At 44.0% G+C, this 27,010-nt stretch overlaps 1 protein-coding gene across 5 annotated transcripts in view; it reads left to right on the top strand.

Annotated features, from left to right (window-relative positions):
* Positions 1-21,246: 21,246 nt before the first annotated feature.
* Positions 21,247-27,010, top strand: part of HIVEP1 (HIVEP zinc finger 1) — a 195,533-nt gene continuing 189,769 nt past the window's right edge. The window contains exons 1-4 of one of the 5 annotated variants that reach the window (XM_050941557.1): positions 21,247-21,386; positions 22,374-22,495; positions 23,392-23,601; positions 26,105-26,249. In XM_050941557.1, the coding sequence (XP_050797514.1) occupies positions 26,210-26,249 (40 nt within the window). In that variant the 5' untranslated portion in view covers positions 21,247-21,386; positions 22,374-22,495; positions 23,392-23,601; positions 26,105-26,209. Of the gene's footprint in view, positions 21,387-22,373; positions 22,496-22,515; positions 22,571-22,675; positions 22,825-23,391; positions 23,602-26,104; positions 26,250-27,010 lie in introns of those variants that run through there. The other 4 variants (XM_050941556.1, XM_050941560.1, XM_050941559.1 and 1 more) reach the window with 4 other exon arrangements.

Consider the following 27,010-nt stretch of genomic DNA (forward strand, 5'->3'; position numbering starts at 1 on the left):
CATTAATATTTATGATACTCTAGTGATGAGGGCCACAGAAAAGCCCTTAGGAAATTAATGTTCCTGTCTTCATAACAGGGTTTGAATAGCTTATAAGGCCTAGAACTACACATTGAACAATAAGGAGAAAACACAGTATCGTGTGCAATGAATGAGTTAGGAGATCTTGAGAAAAAAAATAGTATATGGTAATATATTTAATGACTGGATCGAAATGAATACACACAAGGGAGCCAAATTAAGTTACTCCTCAGGCAACTTTAATTCTAGCATTTCCTAATTTGGGTGCTTGGTTTCACAGCTTTAACAATATTCTTTTAACATAGGTAGAGGTGGGGTTTTTGTTTGTTTGTTTCGGTTTGGTTTGGTTTGATTTTGTATCTTTGCATTATGTTTTCTTTATCATACTTCAGGAAATGTTCAAAGGCAAAAACCCCAATCTATATGAAGGCCAAATTCATGTTGAGTTTATCAAGCAGACCTCAGCTTGAATACTTCCTTAGGCATATAAGAGACACTAAGAACCTTCTGGTTTGACAATTTAAATGTTAACAGCTGCTCTGGACTGTTGGCTGAATGACTGTTGACTGAATGATACTGTAAAAAAACTATCTGTGCTGATCCATGTTTGCTGTCTCAAATGAAGTGGAATGCTCCATTTAATCAATCATTGTGTAACATGTTTTAGTTGAGATTAAATCACTGCTGCTTGACTCCTGTTTTACACCAGTGTAACACCATTGATTTCAATGTTTCGTTTTTATTTAATGCCTTATTTATCTCAACATTGGTGTAAGTGGGAAGACACATACATATATCCATTGTGTATCACTTAGGCCTGGTCTACACTGGGGGGAAAGGGGGAAATCGATCTAAGATATGCAACTTCAGCTGTGAGAATAGCGTAGCTGAAGTCAACATATCTTAGATCGACTTACCTCCCGCTTTCACGGCGCGAGATCGATGGCCGCGGCTCCCCCGTTGACTCCGCTTCAGTCTCTCGCCCTGGTGGAGTTCCTGAGTCGACGACAGAGCGTTCGGGGATCGATTTATCGCGTCTAGACATACTCTTAGAGTGCATTCATTGTTGCTTAGTGTCTCTTAAATACATAGGCCCAGATTCTTAGGGCTAGTCTACACTGGCAATGCTAAATCACTGCCATGGCAGCGCTTTAACGTGGCTTGTGTGATCACAGCAGAGCACGGGGAGAGAGTTCTCCAAGCACTCTAAAAAAAAAACACCTCCATGAGGGGTGTAGCTCTGAGCACTGGGAGTGTGGCTCTCAGTGCTGGGGCACTGTCTACACTGGCACTTTACAGCACTGAAACTTGCTGTGCTCAGGGGCTGTTTTTTCACACCCCCTGAGCAAGAAAGTTGCAACACTGTAAATTGCCAGTGTAGACAAGCCCTCAGAAGTGCCCTCTATGCACTGTGCAGAAAAAAAGATGGAGGTCACAAAAGAAGATTTTTGGAACTCCTTGATCCCAGGGCCCAGATCTATACTGGCACCATCCCTGGTGTAATTTAAAGCAGCCGCGGGGCTGACTACAGCCCCAAGGGGCCAGTACACTAACCTGGGACTGTTGGAGCAGAGTTGTACTCCTCCCACACCACATCCTCATGACAGAAGATTGCGCATCTGGCCAGTTTTAAACCAGCTTTCCACCTGTTTTGCACTGCCAGAGCAGCTCAAAGCAGCCAGACCAGGGGTTAGGACCTGAGCCCTGTGGAAACATTAACCAAGTATTCTACTTGCTAGCTGAAGATTGGAGATTTTTCTTCAAGACTGGATGTTTTTCTAAAAGATCTGCTCTAGGAATTATATTGGGGAAGGTCTATTGCCTGTGTTTTACAGGAGGTCAGACTAGATTATCACAATGGTCCCTTCAAGCCTTGGAATGTATGAATCTATGATTTTGATCAGGCTATAATTAGATTCTTGTGCCTTTGATCATTTCCTGATGCACATGAAGAAAATATAGCAAAAAGATCCAACCACTTGTAAGCAGTATCTAGTGCTCTCAGTGCTCCTTCTGCTGAGAAGGAGCATAACATACAAAGTACTCTAATGGGTGCGCTGATCACTACTCGTGCCTACTTGTGGCATAATTATTCCATACTTCAATCTACATTTTTTTTTATAACTCTCCACCCCAACATACAGCTTTCAGATTGTTCAGCAATATCACAAATCTGTGTTAAGATGAATAAAATAAAGGTGCCAATTTGGAATCTGACCATACATTTATGAAGATCTAGTATTAAGCATGAGAGGAACCAATGTTGGGTTAAAATGTGGATTCTGGAAGGCATTTTTTGTTTTTTCCAACCATGGAGTTGCTAAACACTGTGTCCCAGGTCCTTGGCTGCAACAAATTAGTGCACAGAGCAATTCAGGGGTCTACGGAGGGAGGCAAAAGTGGCTTTAAGACATCTTTATGTTTCCTCAATCCTAGGTGAGCTGTGTACCATGCCAGTGTCCCAGCATAAACTGGAGCAGCCTGAAGACTTGTGCTAGTTGCCCGTGGCCCCAAGAGCTGTTCCAATGGTACCAACTGCAAACAGTCCCACTGCAGCAAGCAGGTGTCAGCTGGGAACAGTGATGTCCTGACCTGTTCCCCATATGCCAGTTACAGAGATGGTGAAGGGAATGCTACACTAACTCTATGATCTCCAAGAATCTCCTCTTTCCTGAGGTAATCCTTCCATGGCCAACTCTTCTGTCTTAAGGGCTGTTCTGCACTGACCATACTATTCAACGAGGCTGCAGTGCAACGGGGAATCTGGCTTGTGGGCCTGATTCTCTACTGCCTTGCACCTAGTACAGCAATTTACAACTGCGTAAAGGGAATGTAAAGTGGGTGTAAAATATTTCTATTTTGATTGGGGAGGCTTTACCACTGTAAAGGGTAGACCATAACAGGGTTCAAAAAAAGAACTAGGTAAATTCATGGAGGATAAGTCCATCAATGGCTATTAGCCAGGATGAGCAGAGATGGTGTCCCTAGCCTCTGTTTGCCACAAGCTGGGAATGGGCGACAGGGCATGGATCTCTCAATGATTACCTGTTCAGTTCATTCCCTCTGGGGCACCTGGCAGTGACCACTGCCGGAAGACAGGATACTGTGCTAGATGGACCTTTGGTCTGACCCAGTAGGGCCATTCTTATGTTCTTATGTTCTTAACTGTAATTTACACTCACTTTAAAGCACCAGTACACTGAAAGAATGATGTAAAGTGCCATTAATTTAAATGAGACTCAGACCCACTTTGTTTAGGTTTAAAAGACAACCCAAGGAGCAACACAGCAGAGAATTAAGCCATGTAGAAAGCACCTCAGAAGAACAACAGAAGCACGAATAAAAATGATGTGGGTCATATCAAGAGCAACTAATCCTCCTCTTAAGAAAGAAATTTGAGGCGGGGAAAAATCCATAATACTTTTAAAAAGAAAATCTTGTTTAAAGGGAAAGTGTTCACATGATAAACTGAGTATTCTAAAGTGAGAGACAGCTTTGAGTGACAATTCAGCCCTGCTAACCTCTCAGGGCATGTCTACACAACAGCAGCTACAGATGCATAACTATGGCCCTGGAGCTGTGCTGCTATAATGTAGATGCTTCCTACATCAATGGAAGGGGTTTTAGGGTCAGTGTAGGTAATCCACCTCTCAGAGAGGCAGTAGCTAGGTTGATGGAAGAATTCTTCAGCCAACCTAGCTGCATCTGCAGCAGGAATTAGGTCACAGACCTGAGCAATGTAACTAGGTCATCCTAAGTTTTAGGCCTCTGTAATGGGGGTGAATCTCGGATAATATTAGAGCTTAGCAACGTGGGAACCATCTCCTATGCACACTCTGTGCAATTGATTATGTAAGCCCTGACTAAAGTAAACTCTTGAAATCTGTCATTCTATGAAAAACTTCCAAAGGCAAAAACTGTTGTTTAAATTCCAATGATAGGGCTGATTTATCTGTTATGTTCTGTCGATCTAAAATTGCCATGATAGTCTCAGTTGGAAAAGGCATTTATTATTTCCTGCCCTCAACTGATGTTTAGTGTTATTGTGCACTGTTATGCAGCAGCTGTTTTTCACCTCAGAGTGGCGGTTCAAGGGAGGAGGGTGCATGGAACTGCTCACAAGCACATAATTGACCAAGGCACAATTCCATGAGGCACCATAGCACCCTTTTTTCTTGCACCAGCAACACAACACTAGTCTATAAAAATTGAGGTAGGTAAACCCCTCCTTGTCAACCCCTAAAATTGGCCCACCTTGAAGAGAAGCATATACTTCATCCTTTCAAAGGGCGGCACACAGGGGCGTCTCTAGACATTTTGCCGCCCCAAGCATGGAGGGTCCGCTGAAGCCGCGGGACCAGTGGACCCTCCGCAGGCACACCTGCGGGAGGTCCACCGAAGCTGCGAGACCAGTGAACCCTCTGCAGGCATACCGTCGAAGGCATCCTGCCTGCCGCCCTAGCAGCGACCGGCAGAGCACCCCTGGCTGCTTGCCACCCCAGGCACGTGCTTGGAGCGCTGGTGCCTGGAGCTGCCCCTGGCAGCACAGCTCTGGTATGCAAGCCCCTGCAGGAATTCTGGCTGAATCAGCTAGAATTCCTCCAAGAGCTCCTGCTGTAGTATGGTTGCCCAACCTTCCTTCCTGCAGTGTGACCATGGGTTTAAGAGCTGCAATTTGACCATAGCACTTTGCGATCTTTTTTGGTTGAATTACACTATATAACTGTCAGTCACTATAATTACATTCAGCACATGAAGGCTGCTTACTGTGGCTGGAGTTCATCAGGTATCCAGTGTGTTTGTCTTGGAAGTTGTTTCAAAATCTGAGACTATCCTGCCCCTTTTGGTTGACGGTCTTCTTCTGGCAATGGACATAAATCAGATGTCCATGAAAACTGTATTTGATCTTTCACTGCCCTTTCAGAGGGATGATCGTGAGGTGCTGTTGAATCATCTGTGGGACCTGGAAGGGATGGCTTTATGGTGACACCATTCATACTTGGCAAGGAGGACCCAGAGGCGGCTGTAACAGGCCATTGCTCATTCTGCCCCAGGACTCTCACGAGTAACATCCTCCGCAGTTCCATCCCATCACCGTCATTCCTGTTCAATGTGAATATGTGGCTACTGGGGGGACAGGGGATTATGGGGTATTTTGTCATGCAGTATCATTCCTTTTTCAAATCAAACCCAGATATTGCAGTATCCTTGCTTTTTTAGTACATAAATGAGTTAGGTTCCTAGATGAAAACTAGCTGGCTTAAACTCAGTCTATGTAGTGAAGATGATGTTTGTGGGCAGGGGAATGGATAGGTTTATAAAGAACACATAATTTCAGCCCAAACTGAATTTAAAAAAATCTAATTACAAAATCAATGGATGAGGGCAATGGACTATAGGTAATATGAGGACCTTATTAAAGCATTTGATGCAATGGGAGTATTCACAAATTAAATGTTTCAAAAATTCATTCAGTGTGGTTTAGATATGAATGCTTATGGATTGAAAACCAGACAGCAAACAAAGGACAAATTGTATTAAATTGGGACATTAGGTGCAGGAGGTTATTAATTATTATTAATATTTATATTACAGCAGTATACACAAATGTGAAGACAAGATCTCTGCCCCAGGGAGTTTACAGTCAAAGGTCCCTTTCTGAAAATAAGTATGCATGAGCAGAACACACTCCTGTGTCCACACAGAGTCACTTGCAGGATGGAGACACAAGAAGAGACATTTTTGTTGCAATTTAAGAAACTGCTGGGATGTGATGGGATACACCCTCACCCCTTTAGTGGAAAGGCTAATGCGTATTCCTGCATTCAGGCAGCACCAATTAGCCACACCTGCAGAATGTGCTCCACCTTGAGAAGTGGTGATTAAAAGGATAAGACTGGCCACAAAGTAGGGGAGTTTTTCCAGGAACAGGGAAGCTACTAGGGACTGCTAGTGAGCTCTAGTAACAAGTGGAGCTCAGCCTGAGGCAACTGCTAACCCTTTCCTTCATCCCTATCTACTGTTTGACACTACTTCACTTGGTATGAGTGAAGGCCTTGGAGGGCTGCTTCCAGCCAGTGACTTGTGGTGGGTTCTGGGAAGTGCCGCCAGGGGCTAGAGACAAAGGGACTGTACTCTGGAGAGTAAAAAAAAGTCTGGGAGTGAGCTGAACTCCTGCTGGGCACAGTAAGATTGCCCAGGATTTGGGATTCCTCTAGGGGACCCAGGGGCAAGATACTATGGTTTAAGCCCCAGCTGAGGGCAAGCTAACTACAAGGGATCAGTGTTGGGTCTGGCCTTATGCGACATTCATTAATGACGTTACATGGGGGGGAAACACTATGTTAATTAATTTGCAGCTGATTCTAAAATTGAGAAGGACTGTTGCACGTCAAAAAATAATACAAAGGGACCTGGAATGGTTAGTGTTATGGGCTGGCAACAACAAAAGGTGAATCAACCTGGGAAAATAATCCAAAATAGGCTGTTTTCAATGGCTGGGAGGAACATGGAAAGCAGTAATACCAAAAGAAATGTAGGAAAGTGTCACAGAAATATCCTCTGCATCAGAATAATCTGTAATAATGTAACATAAACATCCTTAATGTGGATTTAAATGTGACTTACTCACATTTCAAGGCCTTGTTATGCTGCCAGAGAACTATAAAGGGGCCTTACTGTAAATGAAAATTCAGGTCATATTGTCTTCAGGTAGGCATTTTTAGTTAGGGTGAGCTTACGCAACCTCTTCTAGGGCAGCCATAACTCCTTAACTTTTCAGACTATCATCTTACAGATTTGCAAATCTAAGTCAAAAGTCATGAGTTAGACTCTACAATCAGCAGCTATTTTTTTAAAATGATCATTTTTAAACTGTTCTTACCCACTCCTGATGCCTGTGCATATGCAGGCCTGCCACTTAGTGCTGCCAACTCCTCCAGCTACATAGAGTAAGGGGACTCAGGCTGCTCCAGCAGGATCTCATGCTGGTACTGGCTGCCTGATGGCGAAGCACTTCACGCTGCTCCCCAAATGCCAACATTTTAATCAATTCATTCTAGGCCTGCCCATCCCCTAGCAATTAATTGTACACTCCTTAACTCCTCATCAGCTTTGCCCCTTCCCAGCCTCTGCATCTGTCCTTGGCCCCTCAGTGCAATTCTCCTCCTCCTCCAACTCCAGGGGTTCTTCATTCCACTTTTCTAGGTCTGGGAGGACAGGGAAGGGCTGCAGCAGAATGAACTTCTCCCCCTTCCTAGGCCTGGGAGGAGCAGGAAAGAGAGCACCTGCTTGGAGTCTTCAGTCCCCCACCCTTCCTTCTTTCCTAGGATTGGTGTTAAAAAGATGGGGAGGAGAAGGAGCAGAAAACAGACTGATTCATTTTTCCAGGACAGGAGGGAGCAGAGCTGCCCTGAGCTACAGGGCTCTTTCTGCTGTCCCTCCTCTATCCAAAAAGCCATCTTGGCTCCTGGGGGAAGGGAAAGAGCTCTGCCTCGGGCAGCAATCGTGACTGTCTAGTCTTTCGCAGGAGGTGGGTAAGGGGAGAGGCAGCCAATCAAAGGGGGTTGTCCCTTACACCAGGCTGAAAATTACTAGTGAGCTGGAGCTTCTGATATCATTGGGAGACTAGCTCCAGCAGGGATAAAATCATGAGACATGGCAACACTGCTAATGGTATAAATAAAATGTGCTGTATAGTTGCTACAACTGCATTAATAAATCATGGGTATGTTGTAAATGCAAGAATGTGCAACATGCGAAAGAATGCTTGAAATATGACACTGTTGCTACTCCAACCACAAACCTCCCCCAGTCCTATATTCTTCTTTAGCTCTTTTATTTTCAGATGTGAAGATTCCCAGTGCAATTTATGCTGGCATGGTTTCTTCACAAACAAGAATAATCCTTTACTTGATGTTTCACTTCACTGGCTTGATCCTGCAAAACTCTGCTTGTCTGAGAATGAGTTACACAGGTGAGTAGTCCCATTGATTGCAGTGAAACTGCTCAGTTAAAAATTATACAGCTGAGTGTTTTCAGAATTGGGACCTTAGTTACTCTACATTTGATTTTCTGGGCTGATCCTGTTGCATTTTGTCTGACCACATAACCAGGGAAAAACACATTTGTGCAGGCAAGACCCTTCATGGCATTTCTGTCTAGTCTGGATCAAGGGTCAGCAATCTTTCAGAAGTAATATGCCGAGTCTTCATTTATTCACTCTAATTTAAGGTTTCGTGTGCCAGTAATACATTTTAACATTTTTAGAAGGTCTCTTTCTATAAGTCTATAATATATAAATAAACTAATGTTGTATGCAAAGTAAATAAGGTTTTTAAAATGTTTAAGAAGCTTCATTTATAATTAAATTAAAATGTAGAGCCTCCCAGACCAGTGGCCAGGACCTGGGCAGTGTGAGTGCCACTGAAAATCAGCTCACGTGCCACCTTTGGCACCCATGTCATAGGTTGCCTACCTCTGGTCTGGATGTAATGTGATAAACTTGAACACTACATCCTATCAATTCCAAAATCTCAGGGAATGTTCTACGCACTGATGAGCCGAACCCTGTTGAAAACTGGAAGACTGGAAAAAGCTATTTGCATTTAAAGCTGTTCTTTGCTCTGCCTGCTGTGATCCACCTAACACAGTGGTTTTCAAACTTTTTTACTGGTGACCCCTTTCAAATAGCAAGCATCTAAGTGCAACCCCCCCTTATAAATTAAAAACATTTTTTAATATATTTAACATTATATTATATTATAAATGCTGGATTCAAAGCAGGGTTTGACGAGAAGGCTAACAGTTCGTGACCCCCCATATAATAACCTCATGACCCCCTGAGGGGTCCCAACCCCCAGTTTGAGAACCCCTGACCTAACAGCTGTGGGGCAGATGCTCAGTCAGCAGGGGGAGCCAGAGGGAAGGAGGCTTCCTTTCTCCCTCCCTCCTAACATGTTGCCTCCCCAAAGTCTGCTGCCTGATGGGGAAGAGAGAGAACAGTAGCTGTCTGGGAAAGGTACTTTGGAGGGGAGGCGAGGAGAGATGTACAGAATCCCTGGGATCTGATTGCATGGGGAATGTGAATGGGAGCAAGAGGGAAAAGTAAGGGGCACACAGAGCTCTGGGGCTGGGGGGAATGGGAGGTAGATAGAGCCCCTGGCATGAGGGAGGGGACAATGTGAGGCAGAAGTTCCTGCAACAGAGAGAGAATGGGAGAGTGGCACAGTGGGAGCTTGTGTGTGGGACGGGTACTGGGGGAATGGAGGGATGGAAGGACCCTCTGGTCTTACCCTGCAGAAACAATGAAGAATGCAATCCCCTTAGTTTATTTCAATTTAGGACCCTGTTCTGCATCTCTTAACACTGCTGAGAAGTAATTCTGTATTTCCTGACTTGTGTGATTAAAATCTTATATTTAATATTAAATTAGCTTAATTTGTGTGTGTGACTAACTTTTGAAGAAAATAAAATGAAAAAAGTAGTTTTTATTTAAAAAAAAAAAAAGTAAAGAAACATACAAACAAATTGTAACCAAAGAAGGAACTATGGAGCAGCACAATATAACCCCACCTCAGTCTCATAAATACAACTAAATGTGATCAAGAGTTGTAGAATCAGGACATTAACAATTATACATTATTTGCTTGATTAACCAGCAGTACACATCTACCCTGATATAACACTGCCCTCAAGAGCCAAAAAATCTTACCACATTATAGGTGAAACCGTGTTATAACGAGCTTGCTTTGATCCACCGGAGTGCGCAGCCCCGCCTGCCTGGAGCGCTGCTTTACTGCTTTATATCCAAATTCGTGTTATATCAGGTCGCGTTATATTGGGGTAGAGGTATAGTTACCAGTCATTCTGTTACACTTCATTACAAACTATTCTTTGGTAAAAAAAAATTTGTACATTTCTTTTTCGTTTTTGTTTTTTGTTTTCTTTTTCGCTAATATTTATTGTATTTAACAACTAAGGCCACACACCTGCAAACACTTGACCACGTGAGTAGAAAGATGAATAGAAAGCTGGCTAGATCATCAGGTTTAACAGATAGTGATCAATGGCTTGATGTTTAGTTGGCAGCTAGTATCAAACAGAGGACCCCGGGAGTTGGTCCGGAGGCAGGTTTTGTTCAACATCTTCATTAATGATCTGGATGATTGGATGGATTGCACCCTCAGCAAGTTCACAGATGACAATAAGTTGGGAGGAAAGGTAGATACACTGGAGTGCAGGGATAGGGTCCAGAGTGACCTAGACAAATTGGAGGATAGGGCTGAAAGAAATCTGATGAGGTTCAACAACGAGAGTCCTGCACTTAGGATGGAAGGATCCCATTCACTGCTACTGGCTGTGAACCAACTGCCTAAGTGGAAGTTTTTCAGAAAAGGACCTGGGGATTACAGTGGATGAGAAGCTGGATATGAGTCAATTGTGTGCCCTTGTTGCCAAGAAGGGTAACAGCATATTGGGCTGCATTAGTAGGATCATTGCCAGCAGATCGAGGGAAGTGATTATTCCCCTCTATTCAGCACTGGTGAGGCCACATCTGGAGTATTGCAACCAGTGTTGGGCCCCCTACTACAGAAGGGATGTGGACAAATTGGAGAGAGTCCAGCAGAGGGCAACGAAAATGATTAGGGAGCTGGGGCACATGACTTACGAGGAGAGGCTGAGGGAACTGGGGTTATTTAGTCTGCAGAAGAGAAGAGTGAGGGGGGATTTGATAGCAGCCTCCAACTACCTGAAGGGGGATTTCAAAGAGGATAGAGCTCGGAGGTTCTCAGTGGTGGCAGATGACAGAACAAGGAGAAATGGTCTCAAGTTGCAGTGGGGGAGGTCTAGGTTGGATATTAGGAAAAATGACTTCACTGGGAGGGTGGTAAAGCACCAGAATGGGTTATCTGGGGAGGTGGTGGAATCCTTAGAGGTTTTTAAGGCCTGGCTTGACAAAGTGCTGGCTGGGATGATCTATTTGTTTGCTGTCCTGCTTTGAGCAGGGTGTTGAACTAGATGACCTCCTGAGGTCTCTTCCAACCCTAATCTTCTATGATTCTATGAGTAGCTTTACACAAGAAAGTACTTACTGTCTTCTGTGGGAATTAAATATATATTTAAGTTATTTCCTGAATTGGGATGCTTGCTTAAAATAGGGGCTATAACTTTGGTCAGAACCAGACTTTGCCAAGGTGTGCTAACCTCTCTGAGGATTCTGTTCTGTTCTTTTATTTATAGATACTTAGACTATCCTCACTAGAGTAATATCGGACCACCTCAATAAGGACTAATATCTCATAGTTCATGTTTTTTCTCCTCAAGTCAGGACACCATCCCCAGCCATTTTTATCTGGGCATGCCCGGCCTTCATGCCTACCCTCCATTTGGCTATCTTCTCATGTGACATCTACCCTTGCGTTTCTACCTCTGTCATTTTTCTACTCCATTCTTTTTAGGAGATGTCTAGCTGGCCTCCTTACATTTTATAGGCTGGCCAGTTGCTTTTCCCACCTCAAATAAGGTCCCAACAGTAATGATATTTCAGCCATATTGCACATATAGTATTTTGGATCTCTGGTTAGATGGTTGAATTATATGCAATGTGCCAAATTAATGTTACTATTGAAACTTTGGGTCAGTTCATCAGCTGCTATAAAGTCCCACTGACTTCAATAGAATTATGCCAGTTTGCACCATTTAAGGATCTGACTCCTTAACTTTTGCATTTCCTTACATTGTAATATTCACATTTGTAACCTTAATGTTGCATCAATATAGATTTTTTTTTCTATTTTATGTGTGAGAGCAGTTAAGTCACAGTTATATCCAAGTATAAAAATATACTGTATCTTTGTGACATAGAGGTAACCTCCACATTTGCAGTAGAAAGAAGGCTGCAGCATTTTCTGGCAGGTAACATGATTTTAGTAAGGCTTTTGGTACAGTCTCACATGACAGTTGTTCCCTATGTCCACTGAAGATAGGACAAGAAGTAATCAGCTGAATCTGAAGCAAGGGAGATTTAAGAATCATGAAAAACTTTCTAACACTAAAGATAGCAAGCAGTGGAGCAGGCTTCCAAGGGAGGTCATGGAATCCTTGTTATTGAAGGGTTTTAATAATAGGTGAGACAAATACCAGTTAGGAATGGTCTAGGTATACTTGGTCCTGCCTCAGCACAGGAGGTTGCATTAAATGACCTCTCGAGGTCCCTTCCAACCCTACATTTCTATGATTCTGTGCCTCTCAAGGAAGTGAAGCATGTGTTTCAAGCACACACATTTTTCTTTTGTGACAAGTGGTGAGCCAACATTTTAGCAGTCTTAGTGGCATGTCAGTGCTATTTACTGTAACGTTTTGATGTTGCCTTTTAAGTTATTATTCTATTTAAACGTAATCATATTTCCATTTTCAGAGAAAAAGTGCCTAGCAATCAAATAGCTTACAGAAAAAAACACACCCTCCTTTTGAATGGAAACATGAGTTAACTGAAACTGAAGCACTACCAGCATGCACTCTGGGTGGCCAGAGAGAATTGGGCAGGTAAGGGATGCCAGCACTCACTCCAGCTACTTACCTATGAACAGCTCAAAGGTCATTGCTTGCAGATCCAAAATCCATGGTATCCAAATTATCCAAATTCAAATCTAGTTCCTCTCATAATTTACTGGATAGAGAAGCTAACTTTGGGCCAGGTTCTAATCTCATTTGCACCAGTGTAGCTTTACTTGCCTTTTACATCATGTAGGCATTTACTTACACTTGTGTAAGATGCACCCACTCTCATTTGGTAGCATTTTATTCCCCCTTTGCATTCACTTTGCACAGGTGTAAATGACTGAGCAAGGTGCATGGCTGTGGAAAATAAGGTCCATAACTTTTACCGTGGAGATCTTGCAAAATGGTAGGTATGCCATGACAACAGTACTGAATTGCAAGGTATGCCCTCAAAAGATGCATGTGTGTTATATGCCTCACCCTTGCATTTGTTTGCTAAGATCTTTTTTGAAAAATTTTAACTCCTCAGCACTGGAGCTTTTGGCATGTTAGCAATTTAGAGTTAACAAAAGATGTAATTTAATATATTTAAAGGTTTAGCAAAATCATTGCCTGCAGCTGGCAGGGGGATATGTTAGAATACTGGTTTTCAACCAGGGGCACAAGTATCCCTGGGCTTTCACAGAGATCTTTCAGGTGGTACATCAACTCATCTAGATAGTTGCCTAGTTTTAAAACAGGCTACATAAATAGCACTAGCAAAGTCAATACAAACTAAAATTTCATATAGAGAATGACTTGGTTTATACTGCTCTATATGCTATATACTGAAATGTAAGTACAATATTTATATTCCAATTGATTTATTTAAATAATTAAAAGGTAAAAATGAGAAAGTAGGCAATTTTTTAGTAATAGTGTGCTGTGGCACTTTTGTATTTTTATGTCTGATTTTGTAAGCATGTAGTTTTTAAGTGAAACTTGGGGGTACACGAAACAAATAAGACTCCTGAAAGGGGTACTGTAGTCTGGAATGGTTGAGAGCTGCTGTGTGAAGACCCCACTGTGAGAAAATAGCAGTAGTATAACAATCAAGCCTTCAGAAGAAGAGCACCAAGATAATTTTAAGCAGAAATATGAATTCAAGAGATCATTGCTATCCCCTTTTTCATTTAGTAGGGGACTAGCATGCAGACTAACATCAGAACAGTGGTAAATGGTACAAACATGAGAGCTGAACACAACTAAATAGTTTAGTGCTGGCTTTTGACACACCACAGCAAATACCCAGTATATGGCCTGCATTTCACTTATGGAGAGACACTGAGCACAAAACATTTTGCTTTTAATGTTTAATTTTCAAATGGTAAACTTGTATATTCCCTGTATGTTTGACATTTTGTAAGGTATGTTTATGCAAAACGTCCTGTTTTCCAATAATTCTGGCTTAGTAGGCCCTGATAATCAAAAGGTTACAAATCTGATAGCAATTTTTTTAACCAAGTTCACCACTCCCTTAAATGTTTTGTTAAATGTGTACAGGAAAAAATTTCTCTCCTGAAAAAGCAAGTCTTGTCCCCACAACCTGTGAACTTTCAAGTGGATCCTTTGCTCAGTAGGCTATAAAGGAATTCTAGAAAATATACTTTTAAAATATATGTCAGATATATTAGTACAATAGCATTGAACCTCAGAAATGCCTCACAAAGAAACCACTGAATGAAATGCTTTTCAGTTACTTAGGTGTGATAAGGTGGTTGTTGAGGAATTTAAACAAAAAGAGAGCATGCCACGGAAATAGTATCATATGACAAACATGTTGTAAATTCACATGTTTCAATAGGTTTTAAAATGGATGAAATACAAGAGAAAAGAGGCTTATTAAATACAGATGTGAACTACATTATATTTATGGGAATTAGTATGGAATCTGTGGTTAAGAAAGATTTAAGAGTAGATTTAACCAAAAGGCATGAGATGAAGGACAACACGGGCCCAACTTGGTTTTGGCACCTGTAAGAGTTTCCTTCTGGGAACCTGTGACAGCATAAGTTTGCAGTGACAGAGAAACAACATCTTCAAAGCAAAGCATGATTTATTCATTCCTCAAAAGTACAAAGCATATAGAGCAGAAGTTAAAACAATAAGAGGCCTATATGCATCAGTCTATCTTACACCTTTGTAAGTTCCCCTCAGCCCAGCTAATACAATCTCTGGCAGGGAGAAACAGACTTCTCCTACTGCAGTTTCTACCTCTCTCCCTTTGCGTGAATGCTTGCCAGGCTGTCAGCTTTCCAGTGACACACTTTGGGCAGCCTATCTGAGCCCACCAAACCCCTCTTCCTTTTTCCAGGATCTTTGAGGTTTTAGACTCTCTTCGATCCCAGGTTTTAGCTTTGGGGAGAGTAAAGCATTCTAGCCTGGATGGACTAGGTAGTTTCTTCCCTATTGATAGACAGGTAGTTTCTTCCCTATTGATGTGCCTAGCCATTGTTTCCTTAACAAGCCTTATCATTGTTTTGGGTTTTTTTGTGGGTTTTTCCCTTACCCACCTCCTTTAATTTAATTCCTGGCAGTCAGCCCAGTTAATATCAAACAGATAACTTGAGAGGCATATGATATTTCTAAAATATAACACACATGATTCCCTCGTTCTCCACAGATGGTGAGAGCCAATCCTTGCTAAAGAGACAGACAGAAGACCAGACTGCATTTTCAACAGAGGGGTCATCAGGCACAGAACTCACTTCTCCTAGTGCAGGGGTTCTCAAACTAGGGGTCGGAACCCCTCAGGGGGTCATGAGGTTATTACATGGGATAGTCATGAGCTGTCAGCCTCCATCGCAAATCCTGCTTTGCCTTCAGCATTTATAATGGTGTTAAACATATTAAAAAGTGTTTTTAATTGATAAGGAGGGGGTCTCACTCAGAGGCTTGCTATGTAAAAGGGGTCACCCGTACACAAGTTTGATAACCAGTGTCCTAGCTGAAGACAGTTAGTTGGGCAGCCTTCTAGGTAAAATGTAGCAATGTGAGGTACAATATGAGCAATAAGTAGGCTTTATAGATTAAGTATTTGCAGCACAGCATGGACAGTTCTGTGAGACAGGGAAGACAGTCATTGGGCTAAAATAGTCTTGGGTGTTGGTGTTTCTTTTAATCATAGATGAATGTTTTAAAATAAACTATAATAGCTGTTGTATATAAATCCTTCCCCAGGTGGAAGTCTTTAACAATTTCTTGGGTTGCTCAGGACTGTGATACATCTTGTTACCTCCCGCCTCCAGTGAAAGGAAGATTTGCTTGTGCTAAACTGAATGTGAGTTCCTTGACACCACCACCCCTTTCTTTGCCTTGCAGGTTAACAATAAGTGCACCCCAAACCCCACTGAAGCTTTCCCCTGCAGTGTCCACTCCTTATCCACAGGTAAGCTGTCCCCAAAGGGCAGTGCACACACCAACTTGCTTGGTTCCATAGAATCATAGACTATCAGGGTTGGAAGGGACCCTCTGGAGGTCATCTAGTCTAACCCCCTGCTCAAAGTAGGACCAATCCCCAGACAGATTTTTGCCCCAGATCCTTAAGTGGCCCCCTCAAGGATTGAACTCACAACCCTGGGTTTAGAAGCTTAATGCTCAAATCACTGAGCTATCCCTCCCCTGCCATAACAGTGCAACACTGAGATACATTTGTAGTGAAAACAATCATAAGTTTATTATCAAAGGCTAAGATTTAAAAGAGAGGGAGAAAGGATAATGATGGAAACAGAAATAGTTACATATAATGCAAGAAGCATAACATGCTTCCTAGAGTCTAAACTTGACTGTAACAGGCTAAAATCCTCTAGTTTCTCACCTAAAGCAACCTCCTAGCATCTCCAACCAACATGACTGTTTCATGAATGCAAGAAGTGCTGTCCTTTGTTGCTTCCTCAGCCCTCGTCCAGACTAACCCGCGGCATCGGCGGGTTAAAATCGATTGCTCGGGGATCGATATATCGCGTCTAGTCTGGACGCGGTGTATCGATCCCCGAGCGCGCTTACATCGATTCCGGAACTCCATCAATCCGAACGGAGTTCCGGAATCGACGCGGAGAGCCGCGGACATCGATGCCGCGCCGTCCAGACTGGTGAGTACCTCGATTTTAGAAATTCGACTTCAGCTACGTTATTCCCGTAGCTGAAGTTGCGTATCTAAAATCGATTTTAATTCCTAGTCTGGACGTGGCCCAAGTGAAGGATGAAGAGTGTCTTTTTGCCTTCCCCTTTACTTCCCTAAGCCATCATTTTATCCCCAGAATCAAGATGATCCCTCTGGTTTATTCCCTTGTTTATTGGCTTCATGTTGCCATCATATCCTCATGTTGATGTTGCATGCAAACGGGCTTCCATTATGCTCGTTTCCAACGGTTATTTTACATGCAAACCAGCGCAGACCAGTGAACATGCATCCTTTGGCTGGTCAAAAGCTGCTCGTCAACGCTGCTTTGATTCAGACTTTAAAACATTTTCCGATATATCCACACGACTCTTTACAAATCATCTGTATGTATATCTCACAGTGATCATGAGGATCAGTATGACATAAGCTTTTAATAAATACCTCACTTGTCCTGCTTTGGGTGAATACTATGAAAGCAATGATTTGGGTGTACTGAGTTAGTCAGGCCCATTAAGAGTCACTGCTTACACAAGAGTTGGCATTGAGGGATTCCTGGGGCATGGCTGCCCTCGAGAGTTTACAGCGGCACAGCTGCATGACTATAAGCTATCCAATATAGCTGATCTAACCCAAGGAGAGAAAGCTCTCCTTTTGGCTTAACTATTCCAGCCCCTGTAAGTGCCAGTAGCTATGTTGGTAGGAAAGGCTCTCCCGCCAGCATAGCACTGTCCACACCAGCGCTCATGTCAGTGTAACTTATGTTGCTCAGGGGCATGGTGTATTCACCATCCTGAGTGACATAAGTTATGCTGATATAGGCTGTAGGGTAGACATAGCCTTAGAGTCATAAAGTTACTTGGACTTATTTTTTAAGGTTTTGCATGCTTGCTAGAAGGGAGAGTTTTATGGTTGAAGGATAGCAGGGCTGAGTTAAGACTTTAAGATGGTGAACCAATTTCTGATTATCCCCTCAGGCTGGTAACCAGAAGCTGGAATAAGGCTATATCAGGATATCATGCTGGTGGGGATAGTAATTTGTGTGTAACCTTCAATATGTGTTGTCAGTGAGATGGAGCAGAGGTAGGAGCAAAAAGCAGGTGGAAAGGAAGGTGCCAATTTTGAACTGTGCTTTTTAGGAGAAGCTGCTTAGCAGGCTCGTGGGGGAAATAAATAGTGGATTTGCCTACTTTAAGGTGTTTATGCCTTCAGGATTCTGGGCCCAGCTGGGGATCTGCCTGGCCCTGAGTGTAACTTTGAGGAACCACGAGGGCTGCAGTGAGTTGTTACAGCTTCCGGTGGGCTGTTCTCTAGCAAAAATGGGGAGCATTACGACCCCCTTCATATCCTGTCTGGCTTCTGTGCCAGGAGCTGCAAGTGGGGATGGCACAGTACTGCTTTGCCCGTGCTATATCACCAGAAATGCCTCTTTGCACAGGACTGTTTTCTTTTTTTTTACACTGCTGAAGCAGCATAAATGGGCTGCAGTGGCAGACAGAATTGGGGCCAGAGTATGAAGTGCTTGGTCTCTTTGTGTGGTTGTTGCCGGATGGGTGTTCATAGAATCACAGGGTTAGAAGAGACTACAAGTGTCATCTAGTCTAACCCCCTGCTAAGATGCAGGATTGGTTGTGTCTAAACCATCTAAGATGGATGGCTATTCAGCCTCCCTTTGAAAACCTTCAGTGGAGAAACTTCCACAATCTCCCTAGGCAGTTTGTTCCATTGTCCTACTGTTCCTACATTAGGAAGATTTTCCTGAGATTTAATTTAAATCTTCTATGCTGCAGTTTGAACCCTTTTGTTACCCAACAAATCCAGAAAAAGTCTCAGGAGCAAAATCAGGACCTCTACATGGCCTACATTGATTTGACAAAGGCCTCTGACTTTTGGCTGCCCTCCGAAATATATTATGGTCCTAAGGCTTCTTCATGATCAGATGACTGCCACCATTCTCTGTAATGGCCTGGAGCTGGACCCTATCATCATCAAAACTGGGGTTAAGCAAGGATGCATTATTGCCCCAACTTTGTTCTCCATCTATTTAGCAGTCATTTTGGTCCTCATTAAAGACCGCCTCCCCACTGGAGTTGACATTCAATACAGAATGGATGGGCAGCTTTTTAATGTTCAACATCTCCGCTTTACGTCTAAAGTCCTCAGGGCATCCATTACTGATCTTCAGTATGCTGATGACTGTGCCATCCTCATGCACACTAAGAACCATCTTCAGTCCATACTGGAGTTTTTTGCACAAGCTTATTGAAGCCGAGGACTCTCATTTAATATTGAGAAGACTAAAGGGCTCCATCAGTCTGTTTCAGGCCTTGCACATGATCCACAACAAATCATCATTGAGGGCCAGACTTTGGAGACAGTTGAGTACTTCTGCCAGCTCGATAGCCAACTCTCTCAAAATGCAAAAATTGACAGTGAGATCCAGCACAGGAGCCAGTGTGCATGTGCCTCCTTTGGGAAATTGCTGTGGTGCATTTTCATGGACCATGACCTGAGGAAAGACACCACAATTAAGGTCTATAAGACAATTGTTATTCCTATACTTCTGAATAGATGTGAAACCTGGGTGACCTATTGATAGCATCTCAAAAGTCTGGAGAGGTCTGCATATCAATAACAGAACAAGTAATAGAATCTAGATTTCCTGATTTTTTTTCAGGCCTGTGCTATATCCAGTGGATGATACTACCCCCTAGTATCTAGAGGATTAAATTTAATAGACAGAGACAGATGTGAAAGGACTTCACCAGCAAGATCTAGAGGCAAATCCCTGCTAAGAAGCTTGCTTCACCTCTTTCTGCTGGAAGTATACTTGGATTCCTGTCATGATGCTGCCCCTAGACACTGCTTGAAGGCTCCATTTTAAAATAAGTGTCTAATTGTAGGTATCTGATAACTTTCGAGTCTCACTCCAGCATCCAAGTTGCAGAAGGGCTGGTAGGTTGGAAGGTGGGATGTCTGCTACTGTAGTCTTCTCCTGCCTTGTGAATATTCCATTGCTTCTGCTGCTACTGATTCAACAAGTAACAATGTGAAAATGACACTATTCTTGTAACCCTTATGTCTATTCCCTGGGTGTAGTCCCAGTTGTCAGTTTCATTCTGCTGCTTGGGAAATCTATGAGCACAAAAGAGACAATAGAGCTGTCTGTCTGCAGACTCTGGAATATAGCACTTCATTGGTTCAAATTTGAAAAATAATACTTGCACCCTAAGGATGAGAAACATTTTTTTCATGAAAGCTAATGTTCTTCAGATACTGTTGCGTTAATGCCTGCTGTCACCAGGCAAGTTTTAAATTCACTGTGAGAGAGTGGGCTTTTCAAGACCTCCTCATTCAGACTGATGTAGGTTGACAACATTGCTTCACCCGTGAACATGGGGCTGGTCTACTCAGGGAATTTACATTGGCATAGTTACATCTCTCAGGAGTGTGAAAAATCCATAACCTTGGGAAATGTAGCTATGCCAACCTAGCAGACAGTGCTAGGTTGACAGAAGAATTCTCTCTCAGGGAGGTGGATTTTTTTACACCTGTGAGAGATCCAGAAGGGGTTTTCCTGTCAGTGCAGGTAGTGTCTGCTGCAGTGGTTTAAGTGTAAGCATACCTATGGATGCCTAAGTGATGATCTTGCAAACTATAACCCCAAAACATTCCCATCTTTTTTCCCAGTGGTAGTGAATTTAAGTGTGCATTGTATGTCACACATTGTTGTCAGGGGTGTGATATTTGTATTCCAGTAGCACCCCAGAGTCCTAGAGAGGAAGACTGGTCCAGTGATTAGGGTGCTGGCCTGAGACTTATGACACCTGGGTTTAACTCCCTGTGTGTTGTTGGACAAGTTGCTCTGCCTCAGTTCTCCCTTTATAAAATGAGGATAATAATACTTCCAAGTTTTGCAGGGATGTTATGAGGATATATACCTTTAAAAAACTGAGGTATTCAGATACTATGGTAATGGGGGCTATATAAGTACCATAAAGGGAGAGCCCTAGCCACGGACTGGAATCCTGTGTTGATGCCACTGTACAAATTTGTAGCAAAAAGGCAGCTCCTGCGCCAGAGAGTCTAAGTGTAAGACAAGAGACAACAGATGGATCTAGATAGCTAGCTGAGGAAGCACAAGTAAACAATGAGGCAATATAAAATAGATTTAATGGGAGGTCAGTTAATTAAGTTTGTTCTGTTAAAAAAAGAAATGCGCTGGATCCAAATGGAATATAAAGGAGAATCTCGTGTAGAACTTCAGTGGCAACAGAAACTTAAAATATCCAGATGTTGGGATAATGCATTTTAAATAATAATCATTAAAATAGCTGTCTGCTTTTGAACAAAAGGCAAGGGTTTTGTGTGTGTGTGTGTGTGTGTTTTAACCAGCGATCCGCCCCCTTTACTTCCCTGCAACAAGGAGGAATCCCTCACCACAAATCTTCCCCATTCAAAATGACCCACACGCGAAATCTATATAAACAGCTGATGTAGTAAACCAATCAGCGCAGTACAGCTAGAACAGCAAAACCCTAGCAAGGGCCAAAAAAGGGGAGCAGCAGCAGAGAGCATTAGGCACCTCCTCCTCGTATTTCCTCTCACGCCCACTTCCAGCAGAGGAGGTTTTTTTGCTTTCAGCTTTTGTCGCTTTATTTTAAAAGTTAACTGGGAAAGAATGTGCAAAGAGTCTGGGCATTGGGTGAGTTTCTTCTTTTAATCTGGTTGGGGAAAATTGTATGGGGAGAGTTGCATGGTCGGCTGTCCTAGCATGGGGAGGTTTTTTTGGTATGTTGCAATGGAAGGAGGAGGGGATTAAACATAGCTGCTAGCGAACGGGAAAACCCAGAGAGAGCAGAGGAAGGAGGACACAGCATGTGTGACCTGCCAGTGGCAGCAAGGAGGAACCTCCGGGATCTCCGCGTCAGCGGCGGCCCCAGTTATGTGCATACATGGGAGTGTGTGTGCGTGTTTGTGTGTCTTCTCTGTCTGTGCTGGAGGGATGGGCCACCGTAGGGGGGAGTGCGACACACACCTGCGTGCCCACTGCAGTGCATTGTGACAGCAGCCCCTCATGTTGGGGTGTGAGAATGCAAATAACTTTGTAATAACTTTTTTTTAGGTTCTTAATCAAGTCCTGACTTTCTGGTCATGTCTCCTAGGAAAAATAGAATTCTCTTTAATAAGACTTCAACAGCTGTTTGTTGTTGCTGCTGTTTGGGATTAACTGCTTCATGGCTGAAAATGTCTCAGATGCTACCAGTTGACCAAATACGACGTCATGTCACAACTACTGATACAATTTAACATGGTGCTGCACCAACTGACGTGTTCTGACACGGTGTTGCATGGGCTGGCATGGTGCTACATCATCTATCGCTCTCCCAAAAGTCTGACACACTTTTGTGAAGTCTGGCGCAGTGACGTTGTGTTTGACACAATGCTGCCTGGCTCCACTGTAGTGCTGGGCAGTCTGTTTATTATATTAACATGACTTTATCTGACATGGCACTGCCAGGCCCAGTGTGGCACTGGGCACGCTGGCACGATATCACTTTTCCAGGGTAGGGATGGTGGGGGGCAGTGTGGATGCGCTGGGGGAGAGGGACTCCTTGCTGGCTGGGGGATTTCTTTTTTTAAATGTTAGCCTGGGTGAGTATCTAGTTTCACTTCTGTCCCTTCCCACCAGCCTGTGAGGAAACCCCCTCAGTGACCCCTCCCCCTCCCATGCAGACAGGGAAGAGGGCGGAACCGGGAGACCCGATGACGTCACTGGACCGGGCCGCTTCCTGCAATAGAAAGTGAACGAAGGTAAAACACCCCCCTCCCCCCGACCCGGAGCTGCCGCCGCCGCGCGCCTCCCAGCTGCTGCCCCCAGCCAGCCACGTGAGTGACCGGCCGGGGAGCCCCCAAAGGCTGCGCCGCCAGCGGCCCGCCCGGCCCAGCGGGGCCCGCCTACCCGCTCCCCCTTCCCTACAGCCCGGCCCCAGGGACGCCTCCCCCTGCAGTCCGGCCCGCTGGCCCCTGCCTGGGTCATGCATGGAGCATCCCCCGCCGCTGCCTGCGCGCCGGGGCGGGACTAGTGTCAGACAGACAGACAGACAGACCTCGCACAGCGGGGGCGCCCTGCTGGGGCCTGGGTGGGTGCAGGGGGCGCGGCGGGGGCGGGGGGCGTCACCGATGCTGGAGCGGTGGGTGTTTGGGCGAGCTGGGGCTGTTTGGGGGCGGCACTGTGGGGGTGGGGCCGGGGCTGTTTTGGGGGGCTCGGGGCAGTGCAGATGCTGGAGCGGTGTATGTTGGGGGGGCTCGGGTGTTTGGGGCGGTGCAGATGTTGGAGCGGTGTATGTCGGGGGGCTCGGAGCGAGGGGTGCTTGGGCGGGCCGGGGCTGTTTGGGGGCGGCACTGTGGGGGTGGGGCCGGGGCTGTTTTGGGGGGCTCGGGGCGGTACAGATGCTGGAGCGGTGTATGTTGGGGGGCTCGGGTGTTTGGGGCGGCGCAGATGTTGGAGCGGTGTATGTTGGGGGGCTCGGGGCGGGGGGTGCTTGGGGCGGTGCAGATGTTGGAGTGTTGGGGGGCTCGGAGGCGGCGGAGATGGGCGGGCTGGGGGCGTTTTGCACGGCTGCTCAGGCGAGGGAGGGGGCCAGCCTCGGGTTATGTTTGTCCGAGGTTGTCAAGTGAAGGAGGCTCCCAGGCGCCGTGTTTCCTAGCTGCTGCCTCCGCCGTTGGTGCCCCCTTACACCGGAGCGGCCGCCATCAGCAGCGGCAGCAGGGCCGGCTCCAGCCGCCCCCCGGAGCAGGCCGGCAGCAGGGGCACAGGCCGGCGCTGCAGTGAACCCCCAGAGCGGGTCCCATGCGCCTGGCGCGGCCCGGGGAGCCGCCCCCTTGTCGGAGCCGCGGCGGCGCCCAGACACACCACGGTAGGGAGATCGGGGCGGGCGGGAGGCAGGGAGCTGCAGGCCCGGCTCCAGCTGCTGTCTTCCCCCACCCCCACCTCCCTGCCGGGGGGCTGCGGTTTATGCGAAACCCGCCTTTACTCCTATTCCAGCCGCGTGTGTTTGTTTCTAGCCGGGCTCTGTGTGTGTGTGTGTGTGTGTGTGAGGCGCCCCCAGGCAGGCTTTGCTGGGTTGTGGCAGGGAGTAGGCAGGCATCCCGGTGATTCCCCTCTCCCCCAGCGCTTCCCATCTGTTTCCTTGTCCCCCCCACGCCTCTTCCCCGGGTCGGTCCCGGTCGCTCTCCCCCTTCCTGGCATGTGGATGGATGTGTGCAGCGCTTTGTTCGGTGCAGCGTTGCAGAGGGGTTTTCCCAGGCTCCTCCCTCTTTATTCATTCATGTTTTTCCCCTTTGCAACTTGTGTTCGCACTTCTCATCATTTCATGCTTCTCTCTCTCTCTCTGGGTTTTTTTTTAATACTTGCCTTTAACCGGCTTTGCTGGTGATCACGATATGTCCATGTTTTCAGGGCAGATAACTGAGAAGGAAAAAGGAGATTTCAGTTTTCTTTAGCTTTTAAAAGATTTCTACCTGTATCCTTGCTACTGCGTGATTTCCTCCACCCGCCCCCCAGCAAAAAAATCTTATTATTTTATTGCTGGTGGGCAACTGAAGTATGCAGTTTTAAATATTATGTAACATGTCACTTGTGTTGCAACAAAATGCTAAGAAATGTTCTAAGAATCCCTGTTCAAAGATATGTCAACATTTTGAAACTTACTTGAATGCTTAACTTTAAGCACTTAAGCGGCATATCTTTTTCCAAAGGTGCCAGGTGGTTACCCATAGCTCTCACTGGAGTTTATCATTATCATCGGGATTCAGAGATGCTCAGCACCTTTTAAAATTTGGCTACAGATGTAGGTGCCTAACGTCAGTCACCAAAGCTTGAACATTCTGATGTTGAATGCTGAATTTCATTTATAATATATTCATAATTATACCAAACATCTTTTAAAGAAGGAACAACTTAAACATCACACTACTGCATGGGATTTTTTTAACATAATTTTATTATTATAACTGAAAGAAATTTGTGGAAAAATCTATTTTCCATTTGTGTAGTCAGCGTTTGAGTCTTTCACACAACAACAGATAAGAGAAAAACATTTAAAATTAATAGCAACATGTCATTGTAAATACAAAACAATGGGTAAGCTTCAGGGGCAGGTTTAGTAAATTTAATTTGACTTAAATAATTTAATTGACTTAAATAATTTCAGGTTTACGATGTCCTTTTACAAACAAAGAATTGGAAACAAAATACAATATCTTTGTTACACCTTGAAGATAAGGTGTATGAGAATGGCCTTTATCTCCCCTTTCCCCCTCAAGCAGTTTCACTTGCTGCCTAGTCCAATTAAAGGCTCAATGTCAAGTAATTAAAAAATCATTACCTGTGTTGTTAGTACTGTAGATGGTACATTTTAAAATTAACTCTATATTTATATGTATTACCTTTTCATTCTGTTTAGCTTGGATAGTGGAAGTATACTGGTCAATTTCAATAAGCAGTTCTACATGAGCAGGACGCTGTCCTTTTAGGGTTGTAAACACTGCAGAGCGATTTAAATCCAAGCAAAATACTGTTTAAATAGAAATAAAAAATCATGAAAACATTTTTGTGTATTAAGCTTTGTAGAACTGGGGGGCAGGAGGCAGGGGGAAATCTAGCTCTTGTGACTAAAATACGTATTTGTGTCCCTTCAAATATATGGAAAACCTAGTTGCAGAATATTAGGAGAGTGTCACTTTACCTTGGTCTATTTCAGATATTGTCCTTATACATTTAGGCCCTGATGTTGCAGCTTCTTCTGTGTGGGTGAACAGCTAGACCCATCTAGAGCCCTATTGATTGGCTTCAGGGTGGTTCAGGAGTCTATCCGCATGCAAGATTGGGGCCTGATTTTGTTTTCCATGTTACAAAGAAAGGTTGCAATGAAGCCACCAGCAAAATTTCTCCTGACTTTGTCGCAACTGCAGGCTCCTGCAGATGCCTAGTGTCATGGAGGGGAAGGAATGGGAAGTATATATGAGAGGATCTCTAGTACAGCTTATTTCTGTTCACTTCCTTTCACCGTGGATCAAGATCTCAAAGCCTGAGGTTGAGTATTTTTGTGGGGAAAAGTGTATGTTTTTGCAAGTTAGAGCAGAAACTGGTAAAGGTACAAGCAGTGCATTTTTTCTTAGTCCATCAATGACATCCTTTGTAACCCTGGAAATCTGTTTTTGCTAACAATAGTGATAAAAGAAAGTTTGAGTTTCTTGGAATGAAAGATGCTATGTAGATACAAAGGATTATTAACTATGCTTTATTAATTTGTATAGCAGCTTTAAGGTAAAAAGAGGGTAGAGAGGATATATTTGTTTTCATATTAACATTATATGTCTCTTAAAAAAAAAACCTTTTTTTTCCCCTCCTTTTTTAAGCACATGGATTAATTGACCCCTTTGGCAGATTTATGGAGCTGCCTTTCCTCTGCTTGCTCTACTTGCTATTTTGGAGAGGAGAAAGTGGCCTCTGATTAGAGCAAAATGCCTCGGACAAAACAGATACATCCCAGAAATCTGAGAGGTAAGAAGCTCCTACTTAAGAAAGCAAAATTTCCAGGAAGCTTGGGAACACTTTCAAATAGAAAATTAAAGGAACACATACCTAGAAACTTTGTTTTTCAGTCTGGAAAAATATTTTACACACTAGTGTTAGATGTAATGTGTAAGATTGCTGTAATAGAGACAATTTAGAGAGAGGGTGAGAGGGCATTTCTTCAGTTCTTGTAGTTTGTTTATTTTGTGCATGGAGAGCACACGGCTGTTCTAGAGATTGCAGAAATGCCCAGTATAGACTAGGAACTTTCCAAACACAAAGGAAGACGTGGTTTCTTGCCACAGAAAGTTTACAGTCAAAGGCCATGTCTACACTTCACTAAAGCTTACGGAGGCACAGCTGTACTGATACAGCCGTGCCGCTGTAAGAGTGCTCCTGTGGCCGCTTTATGCTGACTGTTGACATAATAAAACCAGCGGTGGTGGTAGCTATGTCAGTGGGAGAGCGTCTCCCGGTGATATAGTGCTGTGCATTATCAGAGTTTCTAGTCTTTTACAATTAAGTGAGCCTTTCATTAAATTAAGCAAAGAACCTTTAGAAGGAAAATCTGGGTATAGTGTAAGCCCAAATTTGTAAAAAGATTTTTTACAAGCTTTCCTTAGGATTCATTGTTATAGTTAAAGTTGCTTAGAGAGGCTATAAACTTCATATATATAGTACATATATTTGTTATCATCTTAGGTTATAGAAATTAAGAAATTTTAAAAATCAGTTTACTGTTCATTATT

Source organism: Gopherus flavomarginatus, chromosome 2 (assembly GCF_025201925.1).
Source record: "Gopherus flavomarginatus isolate rGopFla2 chromosome 2, rGopFla2.mat.asm, whole genome shotgun sequence".
NCBI classification, from domain to species: domain Eukaryota; kingdom Metazoa; phylum Chordata; order Testudines; family Testudinidae; genus Gopherus; species Gopherus flavomarginatus.